Genomic DNA, 16786 nt, shown 5'->3' with positions numbered 1-16786 from the left:
ACTGTAAACTGTATCAACCCCCACACAACTCTCCAAAGAAGGTGAGAGATGATTGGTTGATGAAGGACATCCCTCCTGTAGTGTGTTTAACTTAGGGGGTAACAGTTACACCCCCCCCCATCCTGCCACTCCAGCCATGTGATAAGAGGGAGGAGGGCGGGAGGGCATACAAATGTGACTTGTGAATAAGTGGGTCTTGATATTGTCTTGGTACCTTCCTGGTAGTGCCGGAGCTACACCAGGACTGAGAGCTGTAGGTTGATTTTAGCCAAAGGTACTACAGTATTTCAGTGAACACTCATAGGGGTGGATGTACATTAGGGGAATAAGGCACAGCTTGCAAATTACTTTGAAAAAGTATGGTACTTAACATTATAGTACCCTAACACCCTTATAAAGGGTGTCTAAGAAATAAATGTAGGGCAGGTCAATCCAACCTGCCAGCCAAGTTACAGCAGCTGGTTGGGGCTTATATGATATACATATACTATAAGGTATAGTCTATACTTTCTTTCAAATGTAAAAGGTAACTGAAGGGAGTGTAGTATGACCTAAAGCAACATGTATCCAAACTTTGCAAGGAAGGGTTGCTGATTTGAAAAACACACTCTGCTCTCACTTAAGTGTACAGGGCCAACAAGGTCCTGTGGTGCAACTTACCCCGGAGACGATGAGCTCTCCCCCCAGGTTCTGCACCTCGGCCTTCACCTTGCTGCAGATGTTGAGCTGGTGGCAGTACAGGGCGATCCTCTGCAGGTAGGCCAGCAGGTCCTGCTTGCACGCTGAGTCAGGGCACTGAGACACATACACGCACTGGGTGAATAATACTGAACTAAATGCTAGTGCTCAGTTTTTGTGAAAGGGTCTTTTGTTTGACGTTGTATGCTGAGTATACAATACTCAGTGTACTAAGTACCCTGTATAAATGGATACAGTACATCCTTATCTTTTCAGTGAGAATTGCATGACACAGGTCTACAACGTCTTACAGTTAAATAAAGCAGAAGTTGGAAGTGACATATTAAGGACTGGTTTGAGAAAGAACAAAGCATTTAGATGAACATTACCAGGCCTACATTGCTAGGCTAAGCCAACGCAGCAAATAAAGGAGGCCATGCATCTAAACCTACCCAGCATACACCACAGAAAGTTAGCGCTTATGCTTGCTTCCAGAAATCCCATGAGTCTACTGGAGGATTAGAGAAGAGTGTGTCTGGCCCTTTAAGCACTGTGTGAAATTGTTTTGTACCCACACCTTTCTTGCACCATTAATATTTAAAGGCTCCAAACTAGGACATTGAGCAGTACATAGCTGAGGTGATTAGCACTGCTCACTTCCTGGTCCCCAGGACTCAGAGCTGCAGACAGGAAAAGCTATACTGTAGTTAAGCCAGGGGACTGTAGCATCTCTTCCTCCCCCACTTCTCTGTCTCTAAAATACACACACACACACACACACACACACACACACACGTTTAAGGTAATTTGGTCCCAGGCTAAGCTCTAATGGGCAGAGACGGTCTGCAAAACACATCATCCTGTTGGTACAATGTAACTCAACTTCATCACTTGACAAACATACATTACTGGGAATCCGACTGTGTGGTGAGAAGGATTAATGTCATGATAAAAATGTAGCTGAAGTAAACAAACTGACCCTCCACAGGAACACATTCAGTCCTTATTAAGGATCATGTCAGAGGAACACTACACACACACACTAACACACACACTAAAGTCTGCCTAACTGTCTTCATAAGCAGCTTTGCATGCCGATGTTGCAGCCAGTGAAGCTACACTCAAGGCATGATCACTTCCCTGTCACTCCTAGCTCAAATCACTGCTAATTCCACCACACAAACACACACACACACACTAGAGAAGCCCTTCTCGACAGTCTGGTTTAGGCATGCGGCAGACAATACTGTTTCCTTTTTTCCTCCCCCTACACTGACTAATAGTCCATTTCATTCCCAGATTCCCTCCTGATGTAAATAAACAGCATGGCCCATTACCTTTTCAGCACCAAGACTGTAGCTTCATTCTGTCCTCCCCTCTCTCTACCTCCCTCTTTACACTCTTCTGTCTCTCTCTATCCCCTTCTTCCTTTCTCTCTCAGTGTAACATGCTCATGACCTCTGAACTCACCCCTACCCTGGCACTATCAGAAACATAACTTGAAATATAACTTGTATCACCCAGCATCCTGCCCCCCACCCTTTTGCTTTTATATACATAATTGGTGCCCAAAACCAAATAAGCCTCTAACACATGTTGAATAATTCCAAGAGAGTCTGTTATATATGACTCCAGTATTGACCACAACTCCAGTAAACCATTCTCCCTAATCAGAATCACATTCTGTGATTGATAGGACACTTGTTATGAGCCTTGTACTGTATATAGAAAAAGACAAAAAATGGACCTCCAAGTTCTGCACAAATCATTGAGGGAATGTCACACTTCTTAAGTTGTTCTTAACCTCCCCGAGCCAGCTCTGAATTCTACTTGTTAAATGTCCCTCTACTCATGCCCCTAGGCGATCTCAATGTTGTTTTATAAATTAGCACCACTGGACGTCCATGGAAGAATACCAACAAACCCTGCTCTGGCACAGACCCCACACTGAGTCTGTTTGGTTGACCAATTAATATTTAACCACATCAAATTCACATTTTGTTGCCTGTTCCTTCATTCATTCAGGGTGCATAAGATAGCTCAGTGCCTGATCCAACTGAAAACCAAAATGAAGGTCATATTCTGAAGAAAAACTAAGTGGTCCTGGAATTTTACAAATCCTGTCTTGCCACAAATTATTAGACTAGTTATTCTATTTATCAGAATAACTTTTTTTCTGATTCTGAATATGACAATCACAGGATTTGTGATTGTCATATGAAGGTGAAGAGAGAGAAAGTGTTCCTGTTGTGTCTCTCTGAAGGATTTCTCCTTTGACTGTAACACCATTCCAGTCAGCAGGTGGTGAGGAGGTTGTGATGATCTCTTCCAGGGGCTACCTGGTTTGTAGCTCTGAAGACCTAGCAAATTTCAAAGCAAGTATTTTCTAAAGACAACCTTGCACTGTGTGGGTGGGGGTTGGGGGTGGGCTAACTCTTAAGAAAAGTTTTAGAATGGAGGATGGTAGAGGGAGGTAGGGAGGTAAAAGATTGACAAAAAGCAGTCTCTCTTTCAAACTACTCGGGGGTGAAATGGAGTGTGTTGTCTTGAAGGGGGTCATGCCATGTCAAGTGCTGCAGTTAGCAGACTCCTAACAAGTCTACCTCTCCAGCCAATCCCCCATCTCTCTCTCTCAATTCAATGGGCTTTATTGGAAAGACTACATATTGCCAAAGCAACGGTGGAATTACAGAAATATTCATCAATATAAATCACAGTCTTATATATACTTATATTCCATAAACTCACATACAGAGAGACACACACGATAGTTAAACATATACACGTGTAACTACACCAAACAGGTGTACAACTTTGTATTTATATTATTATTATTCAAGTCGATATATTATTAATGTTGCCAATGTTGCTCTCTCGCTCTCGCTCTCTCTCTATCTCTCTCTTCATTCCAACCTACCCATTACAGAAAATGGACCACTCCTCTCTATGAGTGAGCATTAACACTGAGGAAGTGGAACAAGGTTTGCCACTTAAGAGACCTGCCAACTACAGGTCCTCACCAGAACAACGTGCCACAGCACAATGAAAGGGATATATTAAGACTGGTGGATCAAAATAAGGTAGTTTGAGAGAATGTCTCTTGGGACATTAAAACATCTAACTAAGGGAACTCAATGTTTAAACATTTAATGGCTTTAGTATTTCAACTGAGTCTGGACAATGCTAGTCTCCTGATGCTTAACATGGAAATACTCTTAAAGAAAACCATTTCTGACATGAGTTCATGGGAGGGAAAATCAAGGACCTTCAGTCCACCTTGTGACTATGGCATTTCAGACTCCTGCCTGAGAATAGGAGAGATGGATGGAAAATGAGTGACAGAAGGTTGTGAATATTCAGCAAACACCAGCCTACTAATCAGTTAAAAAACTAAATTAAAAATGGCAAGCCACCTGCTCGTTTCATTACAGCAACTGTTGATTCAAGCCTAGCCGACCCCCTCCCCCCCAGCTCTGATTGGACATGTGACAGGTTCCCTCCCTCCCCCCCAGCTCTGATTGGACATGTGACAGGTTCCCTCCCTCCCCCCCAGCTCTGATTGGACATGTGACAGGTTCCCTCCCTCCCCCCCAGCTCTGATTGGACATGTGACAGGTTCCCTCCCTCCCAGCCCTGCCAACTAATGCTGGCTGACGCGTTACAAAATGGTGCCTGGAACACGACACACGCCCACAGTGGTACACAGGATCACCTACAAAAACACACGTCTACTACATACTGACACACACATACACCCACACATGCAGTTTATCTCCATGTCTGAGCATAATTGTTTCCATTCTGTGTCACACAATACATTACAAACACTTTTCTCTGTTCGTCAACGCATGCTTGACCTGACTTAACTCAGGCAGTAATTACAAGCCTAACAAAGGCAAACACGAGTCTTGATGACTCAATAAGTCAAAGTGGAGTCCCTCCTTATCAAACACAAGTCTAATGAAGAATATGTCATTATCCACGGCAGCACTGCTAGGATCCTTATACATAGATGGTAAATGGACTGCATTTATATAGCTCATTTTAGCAGCAGACCCAAAGCACTTTCCATTCACCCATTCACTCACCCCCCCACCCCCCCCCGAGTCACGGCCGCCCTAGAGACATACTCACACTGTACATCCACGCGTCCCATCATATACACACTCACAAACACCTGGAAAAATCTCTCATTCACACATCCCTACCACTCCCTTCCAGACCCTGGGATTTCCCCCAAGCAATGCATTGATTGATTAGAAATGGAAAATGGTCTGTCAGCTTGTTTGGGGGAGAGGTGCTCAGCTGATAATATATGCACCACCTCCACACAGCTAATTATAACAGAGAGAGAATGACAACGGATCTGGGCTGTACGCCCACCCAAGCCACCTCGCTCTCTCATGACCAGCCCCACAGGCAGAGCCACGCGCACACACAGACGTTCACACACATGCGCGCACACACACACAGAGATGCACACAAACACACACACATGCTGGTGGCAATCTGGGCACTGCCCACGCAAATGTACAGTGTTCTGAAGTCTTCTGACAGCCATACTGGACCCGCTCTCGCTCATCTCACACACAAACACTTTAACAGCATTACCCTACACTTTTGCACACTGACTAATCCACAAAGTTATACAAACTCTTTCTCCCCGCTTGTTATTCTGTCCATCAGAAATTTGAAAAAATTCGGGAGACTTACGCCTTTCAAAAGGTCTTTTATGCCTGCCTCACACACACACACACAAAGCTGAAAGGAGTGTGCCTGACCTGGTCTGCGACAGCCCTGGCCAGCTTGTCCATCCTGGAGCCCGCCTCGGCAATCTTCTTGGCTGCATTGATCACGTCTGAGGAGTTCTTCAGGGGGCCTTTGCCTCTGCAAGGACACACACACACATGCACAAACACACACACACACACACACACACACAAGGAGAAACTGGGTAAGTATGGCTCACACCACTCCACCAACTTTTGTGTGCACCACAAATAACACCGTTCACCTTTCTCTATTGTTTATACTTATTTGTTATATTCTTAGTTCAGTAGTAACATGTCATCTACCACCTTTCAGTTGAGCTGGAATAATTAGAAGTACCGATGAGGCGACAGTATGTTTCACCCTCATTGTGGCTTTCATACTTGCACAACCAAATCTGGCAAGGTGACCCCAGCGAGTGCCCAGCCTGAGGGGTCACTGACACAGGTCTGTGCTTGACTACCTCCTTTCTTCGACCGCGGTATTCCGCCACGTTTGTAGGCCGTGTGTCTGTGGACTGTCTCTTAGTGGGCAGGGAGTTCGGAAGTGACCAGATGGAGGGGATTCAAAGAAAATCTGCTGCCTCTTTGTGAACAGAAGCATGGAGACTGTAAACAGTGTTGGATCAAGCACCCAACCCTGATGTATAATCTAATACAAATGTGAATGCACGTGTTTGTCTGTGTCCGTTTGTGGCCCTGACCTTCTCACTAACATCGCCACGGTAGGAAGTTTGCCTTCGAAGCCCAGTGACAGCCGGCTCTGGGCCCTCTGTCCTTGACCAATCACAGCTCTGAATGTGGAGACGCTCCAGCATGGTGAGAAATCTTCTGATACAAATGTGGGTTTTGGCCAGGACTAGATGAAGACAGACTATTTGTAAATTGAAAAGAGCTCAGTTAAGTGATAGTCTTAAAGAAGGGAGGCCCAACCCTGTTCCTAGAGAAGGTACCCTTCTGTAGGTTTACATTCAAACCCTAATCCAGCACACCTGATGCTAATAATTAGCAGGTTGACAACCTATGTCAGGTTTGTAACTAGAGGGGAAACCGTGGGGGTGGGGTCGGTTGGTTGTTACCTGGTGAAGTCAGTCATCTCCATCATGATCATGCACATCTGCTTGGCCAGGACAATGATGTCATTGCCGTTGTCGTCCCATTTGGCCACCTCGGCGTCCAGCTTGCACTTCTCCTGCCGGAAGCTCTCCACCTGCTCAGCAATCTTAGCCTTCTCCTCCTGAGGTAGCTGGGCCATGATGGCCTGAAGGCGGCGGATGGGGGGATGTAGAGGGGGAGGGATAGAGTGGGAGCGGATGGGAGAGAGAGGTGTGACAGAGAGTAGGAGGATGACAGAGGAGTGTTGAAGAGAAAACGGGAGAGAAAAGAAGAAGAGGATTAGAGAGAGGACGAGGGAACCAATAGAAAGACGTAAGGTGAGAGGAAGATTGGGAATTGAGGATGGGCAGAGGGAGAGAAGAGAACAAAGGCAACTAGAGAGGGTACAATTTCTGGGGAAATTGTAGGGTGTGCTTGCTTGCGTCGGTTGTACAAGGATTTTAATGCCATTTTTACAACTGATATTCCTGTATATTTTATATAAAAATGCATAGGGCCTACTTATTATGTATAAATATTACATAGATTTAAAAGCATCTTTTTTTTTGCTGCTCATTTACAACTCAAAATACGAGTGAAGTGTAGAATGAAATAGATGTCTTCTCATTTCCCCTGCAAGAGGCAGCCTCATCGTTGAATCAAAACGAATACATTTGGCAGACCGGTGTAAAAATTGACCTAATCTCTATGACTTAAACGTCATTTTAAGTTTTTCCCTTCTCATGATATTTTCAGGCATTTAGCCTACTCATTGCATTCATTCATTAATAAAGAACCCCCTTTGAAGATTATTCTACGACGTTACCCGGCAGTAGAAGATGGAATCGCGATTCAAACAGTACCATCTGCTAACTGAAAATATGCCCCCCAAAACGTAAATAAGCTTGACATTTATTTAGTGGAAAATCGCTCATTCATAAAAAGCTCACTGGTAGCGATCATTGTCAGTAACAACGCAAAATGCGATATAGCCCTGTGTGGAGAAGCTTCCCCGGTAAATTGTACTACTACGGTACAGTACTAGACCACTGCTGTGTTCGTCTTGGTAGCGATTGCGTTGGTTGAATTGGATTTAACGTTCCGTTGTACGGTTTAAGCTGAAATTAATTATTTTCATGAACAGATTGACGTTTAGGCTGTGGCAATGAAGTTCAGGTTAGTAGTTAGACTTTTGATTTAAGTAAGGGGAGTGCCGAACATGTTCTGTCGCCGTTTGACTTCCTAAACAGCTGTGTACTGTAGTGTAGATGTTTTTGTAGTGTGTCTCGCGTAAGCTACAGCGTTGCAGTGAGCTACACTGGTTTGAAACCACAGGTAATGGTCATTTCACCAACAAATCGTTTACTAATGTCAGAATAAATCCTACAACGAAAATGTATATGTGAGGAATGTTTATTTTAACGATTGAAAACAGATAACGCGTTGGTGTGCTCTCGCCGAAGGCTTGAGCACACCCAATTAAAACTTGGCAGTAACAAACGGATGACACACCGTGTCAGCTTAAAGACCATTTTGTTCTCAAAATAATGTGGTTCTGCTGGCTGCCATTCTGTTAAGTACCCCAATCCTCAACTCAGTAGGAATGGATATTGAGTTTGTCATTTGTCTTTTTTTTCATTGAGAACTTTGACTGTCCTTTACCCTCATGACATGTTTCAGAAGACAGTTATAAACTTTACAATACTTTTTAACCTTCCATTTTATACTAATGTACAGGGAAATTCTAATTCTACGCAGATTTTTTAAATTCACCCTCACCATCTTCCTTTTTTTCTCTCTCTGTCGTGAGAATACATCTGCTTGCTCCAAAAGCCGTTCGGGGCTAGTTTGAGACAGCATAAATCTTGTGCCAAGGTCACAGGCGCAGTGGGAGCCCAGTATTATTTGGGAGATAAATGTATAATTACCTCACTTCTCAGAGCTGAGGATGAATTATGCATTTGTTCAACGCTATGTCAGTGAGGTGAGGAGAAGAGAGAAGTAACCTGGACTACATTAGGTCGATTATATTGACCTATGGAGCTCAAAGGAGAGGGGGGAAGGAGGCGGGGGCAAATAAGAAACAACTAAATGAAGCATCCATTTTGAAAACGGCTGTAGTTGTTTAGCAACCTCGCCCGGACTTGACTCCCCCAACCAAAACTCTGCAAGAGAATGACCGTTGCTCTCATTATGAAATAACGGTTCCCGACGCCTCCATTCTTTCTCTCCACGCTCTGCCTCTTTTCTCACCCTCTCCTTCCGTCTCTCTCCCTCATCCTTTCTCGCAGCAAAGCTGGTGTGTGGAGAGATTGTGAACACGTCATCTCTCTCCAGCCCCTCACTGGGTCTGTGCAGCAGAACACCACAACAAAATAGCCCTGGCTTTCCTCTCTTTTTTCCTGTTCCCCCTCTCTTTTTTTCTCTCTTTTTTTCTGTCTCTTGTCTCTTGAGTAGCTTAGAGACAAATGAGCCGGAGGGGAAACAACAGAGGGGAAGAAACAGAGAGAAGAGCTTGAAAGAAAACCAATCCCGAGGATGGGAGCATCAGAGATGGAGGGAGATGGAGAGCACGGTGCATGTCTGCCTCGTCTGCCTCATCTCACCATGCCAGATGAGTCCTGAGTCGCTCGCCTGCAGATCACTCTGCTGAACACACTCGTTTAAAACACGCACAAGCGCTCCCAGCGTTAGCAGGGTCCCTTCCACAAGAGGGGGGGGGGGGGGGGGGGGGACTCACTCCCTGTTTTGAGTTCAAAGGTATTCTGACGGCATTGTTTTCCAACCGTTACGACCACACCAACCGACCTAACCCCCACCCGGTCTGAGCGACTGTATATTTCCCCCTCGTCTACGCAGCGTGCTGTGAAATCCTGTTAAACAGCATGGGTGGCGAAGACACACAGAAAACACTCAAAACACGCGGCACTAATGTGCAATTCATCTCAGCGGGAATGGCCTATTAGAACAATGAGGGCTCCCTTGTGCTGGCTTTGTTGTCCCGCACCCTGAGAAACAATGACGCTGCTCTGACGTCAGCCAACAGGCCAGCTAATCAGGGCACATGCTTTTCCCTCGCATGATATGAGGGAAATGGACAGCAATTCAGAGTGGCCTCTCCTTGAACAGCAGGTAGGAGTGTAACTGTGTGTGTGTGTGTGTGTGCGCCGCTATTGACCCCTCAGGCTGGGGAAAGGAATTTTAATATCTTCTCGGCTCAGCGCCGAACATCAATGATTCACTCGCCTGCTAATTATGGATGGCACTGGCCGTGTGACAGAGAGAGGCTGTGGGATGTCATGGAGGGCTTGGTAGCCTGCTGGGAGGAACCACGGCTACCTGCATCACTAATAAGTGTGTGTGTGAACTGTCTTGGCAACAGCGGAGGGTGTAAAGGATATTTTTTGGGGGGTGAACTCGGCCGTTTATGTGTTGGCTCAGCGCATTGGCTGTGCAGTTAATTAAGACAGTAAAAACAATGGTTTATTTGTAATTACTGTATAAACTATAGAATACTTCAAAGTAGGGGCAGCAGGAATACACAACACGGTATTCAATTTCAACCGGTCCTTGTCCAATTTCAACCAGGCTATTTGGAAAAAGGGGTTCCATGTGATGAAACCAACAAAAACAGAGATGGATGTTACATTTGAGGCCCGGATTTGGCTGTCATTGGAGCACAGGATGGTGAAGAACAAGAGGTGAACTCTTATTTCTTTCTAAGCTTTTTCTCTCTCCCTCCATCCCACCCTATCTACCCTTCCTTCCTTCTCTCCAGTATTCACTTATCCCCAAATCCTTTCCCCTGCCTTGCTGATAACAACAAGGAGCAGGACTCGGGAGCTTAACACGCGCGCCAAATCCCGTCCCGCCGAGAGACCGAGCCAATACACTCGGCGCCCCGGCCCTGCGTCTGCGGGGGATTAGAGGCAGCCGCGCTTTCCGGGTTCTCTTCACGGCGCGCCCGAGAGAGAGAAGAGAGGCGTCTCGAAATGACTTTAATTTGTTTCATTTGAAATAAACTGCCCCGACACTCAAGAGTTCAATTTTATGGCTGACCTATCTACGGTGTTATCCAATCCCTGTTTTCAAAAGAGAGACAGAAAGCGAGTGAAAAGGGGAGCGTTGTTAAGTCTCCTCTCTCTCTGTGTGTGTGTGTGTGTGTGTGTGTGAGCACACTCTAGCGAGATAGCAGGAGCGGCTGTGTATGGCCCTTCCCCTGTGTGTTGTGCAGCCCTCTTACTATGCACGTTTGACTCTAATAACTTAGCCTTATGCATAAATATAATAGAAGTGACAAGCAGAGCGGAGCACCAGGAAAAGCCGCTCGAAGAACAAAGACTCCCGGGATGCCCTGGATTTGATTTCCCCTCTGTACCAGAGAGAGAGAGAGGGAGAGGAAAACAGATATGGAAGGGTTGCGTGAGTCAAGGAGTGAGAGAAAGAGATAAAGGGATTTGTGGGTGAGAGTCAAAGAAAGAGAAGAGGGGAAAGGAGGGAGTCTAACACCTGTGTGATACTGGGTTTGAGAATCATGCACAACCTCAGTGTACCTGTGTCAGCTGCTAGTCAGACTACAGAAGATTAGGTCTGCTGGTGTCAATCCCTGGAGAAACACTGGACCAGCAAGCGTGTCACTGTGGGTCTTCAAGTGTGTGTGTGCTTGCCATGACCGGGAAAGACTAGCATGTTTATCATGACATGGCGCAGTAAGTGAACACAATAAATATTTTATGAAGGTGAAAAGTGTGTGTCTGACCAGTCTAATAATGATAACTTGTTTAACCCTTGTGCTGCCTTCGGGTCACATGACCCAAAGGTTCATAACGAACCATCGTTGTGTTTACCCGATTTTACCCAATACAAAAACAAATAAAAATAATTTTCTTTTAACCTTTGCAATGTGGGGGGTCTGAGACAGCCCAACGGTTAAAAGAAAATGCTTCACTTTGTTTTTGTATGCTGTAAAGTTGTCGCAATACGACGGTGGGTCACAATGACTGATGGGTCAGAATGACCCTAGGGTTAAGAAGTTTCTTTGTGTTTTAGCATCTGATTGCCAGGCTTTTAACAAAGCGACACAAACACACCTCAAAAATGTTACAATTCTGATTTGCCCACTCACACAGCTGCTGCTCTTCATAATGATAAACAGTAACTCACCAGCCACTAAGTTGTTGTTCTGGTGTTCAGTGTGTGTGTGTGTGTGTGTGTGAGGCAGCGCTCAGATGGCCTCACGGTGGGGTGTCACGGGTGCCCTGGTGGGACGTGGGGTGGCCAAACTGTCACTGCTTCTCACTCAGGCACACACACTCCCGACCCCCCACAGGTCTCCCGGAACGCCAGCTGAGATCCCACAAACCATCTCAAGCAATGTACTGTAACACTCCGTATGGCCAAAGTGAGCGTTCCAAATGATAGAAATCTATTCTTTTTTTACTGTGTCCATGAAGGGTTTTGCTGAATTTTACTGTGTTCCTTCACTTTTTGTCATCTTTGAACTCAAATAAACTCCCTATCCATTGTGAGTGCCCACACGTGGCAAAATAAGAAAAAAACATTAAGAAACCCTTTTAGCTAAGCTACCTATCTGCTCTGGCCTCTGAGAAGCTTCTGGAAGACCACAGCTCGTTCAGCTCTCTCAACATCCTAGACTATATTATTGTCTTTACTTGGCCCAAACTGAAAGAGAAATGTCAAAAACGGTATCAAAAATAAATTATAATTTGAAAGCTAAAATAAAACGAGTGCTCCTAATCGTGGACTAGCTTTGATGGCAGCCCACCAACGTACACCAGCTCCCTCCTTCCCCAGTCGCTTCTATGCACAAACACTCTGTCTGCCTTAACCCCCCCCCCTCAGAGCCGACACCCTCCTAATGTTGTTTAAGCCGGGCCTCAGTAGAACAGAACAGGCTTATGTGCACAAAGCCTGGAGCCCCCTGTTGACGGCGACGGCGGTGGGTTCTGGCACGCATCCTGAGTGTTGCTCCCTTGGTTGTCAAAGGGGATCGGCTAATTGCGGTTTTGTTTGTGGTTGCGATTTAACACCTGCGGCCTCTAAACGGGAGCTTAATGCTAGCTCATTTCAAAATGAAAGTAAAAAGGGACCAATGAACTTTAAATGGGTTTTAATTTGCGCATGTCTTTAGTCGTAAGCCTACACTGTACATGCTGAGAGCTAAGGACTGTTACGCCGCCCGCGGTAAAAGATTTTCAACGACTTAGGCGCCCGCACACTCGCAAGGAAGATGTCCTAAGTTTCAGGTTACGTTACTGGTGATTTACTGACATGCATGCTGTCACTATGCTGCAAGAGGATTCTCAAGAAGGCCGTGGCGATGCACTCACCCTGGCACTCTGTCCAGCGATGAGCTGGTCGTCCTCGGTCTGGACACTGGTCCTGCTGCGGGCATCGTAGTCCTCCTGCTCAAAGTCCGAATCGTCCTCCAACTCCTCTGGTGTCTGGAGAGAGAGTGTGAGAGAGAGAACAGGGGATGAACAGAAGAAGGAGATGGAGTGGGGGGGGGGGTTATAGAGGTCATTAGAATAGTCCGAGATAGAGAGAGGACATGGGGGAAAGAAGCAGAGGGGGGGGGGGGAGAAAAGAGAAATGACTTTAGATCAACAGGCCTATCCATCTGTCCCTGAAAGGGTTCCAGATCTCCTTGGTGTCCTTGCTGCTCCTCTGAAGTGTCTGCTGAGAGGGGCCGAGGACAGACCTGAGCCCCCTCTGTGACAGCGCTAAGATGTCCCACAATTAAAACCAGTCAGATCTTCACATGGATGAATTATTCAGCCAATCTTGCACTGGGGTTTCAAGTCCCTTGCATCATTGTTTTTGAGGCACAGCGTTTAGGTACCATAAGAGCGCAATACACCCCACACACTTTAAGTGAGATCAAGCAACCAAGTGAAAGAAAAGTGTGTGTGTGTCAAATGCCCTGAAGGGTTCCTGTGGTTGTCTTTACTTTTTCTTTTTCGTTCCAATATTCTCCACCTCTCATGTCTGCCATCAAGTGCAAGGCTAGACGAGGGGGGTGGAGGTTAAGAGAAGGTCTAAATGCAGCTAATTTGTACACATGTTCTCATCCCTCCCAACCCCCAATTAGCATTAGCCATGTTGGGGCCTTGGGCAAACCAGTAGGAAAACAGAAGAGAGATATAGGAGGTGGACATGCTTTAAAACATTTTAAAAGTATATTGTTGTCAGTCAACAAAGGCGCTCGTTACCAAGGCGACAGGGTAAACACACATTAACCTGTCCTCCCTGGCTCTCACAGAGCAACCTCGGTAGCGAGGCGGGAAGGAGCACTAGAGAAGCGATCAGTGCGTCTGTACACAGTGTCGAGAACATTCTCCACAGGGAGACAAGATTAAACAGAATTTCAGGAAAATGTAATATGGTCTATTGTTTAAGCAACACGTGTCACTTGAACCCCCAGACAGCCCCTTCTATTCAGCTGCTCTGTCTGTTCAGCTGCTCTGCGTGTTCAGCTGCTCTGTCTGTTCAGCTGCTCTGTTCTTAAAGGTTCTGGTGGTGAGGTTCTGCAAGCGTGGAAGTTCACGTCCAAATTAATTTCACGTTGGGATGTGATTGATCTGCTGGCAATGTTAACTGCAGCTCAGAGTGAAAGAACTCCAGAGTGTACCTTGTACCCGTGCAAATAGGATCCTTTATCGTTATCTCATGGTATCATCACATAGGAAGTAAGCATTCGTGAAGTAATAAACTGTATATACACAGGATATCCTCCAAATGTGTGTTGAAGGGGTTTAAGTGTTCCGTGAGTGCGTGTGTCTGAGCGTACCCTGATCATCAGGACAGCTTTCCGGATGTCACGGACCCCGTCGTAGACAAGGCGTGAGGCGTCGATGAATTCGTTCTCCTCGAAGGCCTGAGGAGGGTTGGTGCTCAGGGCCTCGATCGCCACCTCCACCTGCTCGGCAAAGCGGGGCATGACTGGAGAGGAAGGGGGAGGAGGAGGGCAGGATGGAAAGAGAGAGAGAAAGAGGAAGGTAGTTAAAGGCGGGTTTTGGTACGCTAGTTAGTAACATTCCGAACCTGCAGTAGGAAGTGGAAGACTTGCAAAAGGAATGGGAACAGACAAAATGAAGCTTTTTTTGTGTGTGTGCACGTGTGTGTGCACGTGTGTGTATGTGGATGTGCACGTGTGTGTATGTGGGTGTGCACGTGTGTGTATGTGTGTGCGCGTGCTCCGGCCAAGCGATTGTCAACTTTATTTACCCTGTCAGATGCTTCACTTGTTGGTCACTCAGGGAAAAGGCGAGGTGTCACCCTAAATTTCTGCGTAGGGACAGAACGCCTTTCGCATGCCAATTAACCGTGGCTAGGCTACCCGGAGCAGGCCTTGTCTGTCTAACATATTTGTGTGTGCGTTGGTGTGTGTGCATGTGTGTGAGAGCCAAGACTGACAGCTTAGACAGACAGAAGCTCACATCGACATGCCAAAGACATATTTAAAATGTATTGCTTTTCTAAAACAAAAGAAAGCAAATTGCTAAATACATTGTAAAGCTTATTTTTTCTGCCCTTATTTTTTATTTTAACAAAGCTTGACATTTGAAGAGGTCCACATTGCTTTGGCAAGAGCTATGTGACATCTGTATGTTCTGTGTGTTCTCATGAGCTGTGTGAAATATGGTTAGACGTGAGGCGTACACACTGCATGTATAAATACTGAGAAGGTCGGCTAAATCATCTACAGATGAGTCCTGGTAATTGGATGCAGATGATGTTTAATAATGTGTTGTTTTATTAATGGCCGTCTGCTGAGGCTACATGATAGCACTTCAGCGGCCGCGCTCCATGGGAATAGATCGTCCAAAACAAAGAAGAGAGGGGACTGACGAGGAGATTGACGTGACCTTGGGCCGCAGTGACGTGCACGCACACATGTACGCACGCACTTTCATCTTTCATCAAGAGCACTTTCATAGCTAGCCATGTCCACTACTCTGTCTTCACTCAACCACCCCCTCAGAGAGAGAGAGAGAGAGAGAGAGAGAGAGAGCGAGAGAGCGAGAGAGCGAGAGAGCGAGAGAGAGAGCGAGAGAGAGAGCGAGAGAGAGAGCGAGAGAGAGAGCGAGAGAGAGAGCGAGAAGGCGAGAGAGAGAGAGAGAAGGCGAGAGAGAGAGAGAGAAGGCGAGCGAGTAGAGAGAGAGAGAGTGAGCGAGAGAGAGAGTGGTGGGGGGCTCACTGTAAGACCCCACTTGCAACGACATCTGAGGCACGTCAGGAGAATAAGACGGGAAAGAAAAAACGGATTGACGTGATATCCTGAGAACGGCTGTTGAAATATTCAGAAGGGCAGATGAAATACCGACATTACAGAAAAGGAAAGGAAGCCTGAATTTCTGAAAGTAGAGTTTGGGAATGACCCAGGTGAAGATACAGAAGAGGTCTAATGAGGATACAGAAAGAAGGAAGGGTGAGGAGAGAAAAAAAAAGAAAAAATAGATGTTTGTTCACCACCAGTGGCTATTCCCTTAACTTTAAGAGTTTGTTTCATTGTCGTATTCCACGTTTCTTCTCAGCCTGTGACTGAACTGAGCCAAATCAATTAGCCAGCTCATGCTCACAGGTACCATTGATAGAAACGTGTCTATTTTCTTTTTTTGAAACACAAGGGTTTATTATGCCAAAACATAAAAGGCGCTACAAAAAGTCTCTCACTCTTAACCTTTTTTTTCCCATTTTTAATTCGGTTTAATCCACTTACTGAGGAAGCGTAAAATAGGCTTTTTGGAATTTGCAGGGAGAGGAGTTTTTTAAATATAAATATTTAAATGTTTCTCTGAGTCCCAAATGGGCAAAGTTGCTGATGGTTTTAAGGAGCAATTTCACTCATTCCAGTTGAGAAATGATGAAGGGAATTAAACGTGACCATGTTGGAATGGATTTAGCAATCCCCCCTCGACACACACAGACACACCCCTGCTAAGCTGAACTACATCAGTACTTTACAACGCTAAACAAGTGCAAGTAAAACACTAAACAGACTACGCCCTCTAAAGGAGAGACGTATTGACTTGTGACGTGTTAACAACCTACAGCTCAGTTCGGTGAAATATAAACGGCAGAAGATACAAACATAAAAGCAACATAACCCCCAAAAAACTACAGCAGTAAATTGTGGAGCATGTTAACCTTCAAATAACAGGTTTCAAAGCTGTGATTTGTGTTTGAGGGAGCCGGTGGCCAAGACTGACCAGAAGGCTTTC

The 16786-nt window shown here is 45.7% G+C and overlaps 1 protein-coding gene across 1 annotated transcript in view; it reads right to left on the bottom strand.

Moving 5' to 3' along the window:
- Positions 1-16786, bottom strand: part of LOC134033241 (catenin alpha-2) — a 61859-nt gene that overhangs the window by 2054 nt on the left and 43019 nt on the right. The window contains exons 6-10 of the mRNA XM_062477338.1: positions 14353-14504; positions 12893-13006; positions 6527-6708; positions 5460-5565; positions 661-795 (exon numbers count right to left, since the gene is read on the bottom strand). Of these exons, the coding sequence (XP_062333322.1) occupies positions 661-795; positions 5460-5565; positions 6527-6708; positions 12893-13006; positions 14353-14504 (689 nt within the window). The remainder of the gene's footprint in view (positions 1-660; positions 796-5459; positions 5566-6526; positions 6709-12892; positions 13007-14352; positions 14505-16786) is intronic.

This window comes from Osmerus eperlanus, chromosome 14, assembly GCF_963692335.1.
Source record: "Osmerus eperlanus chromosome 14, fOsmEpe2.1, whole genome shotgun sequence".
Taxonomy (NCBI): Eukaryota; Metazoa; Chordata; class Actinopteri; order Osmeriformes; family Osmeridae; genus Osmerus; species Osmerus eperlanus.
This window is presented reverse-complemented; position numbering and strand designations above follow the sequence as displayed.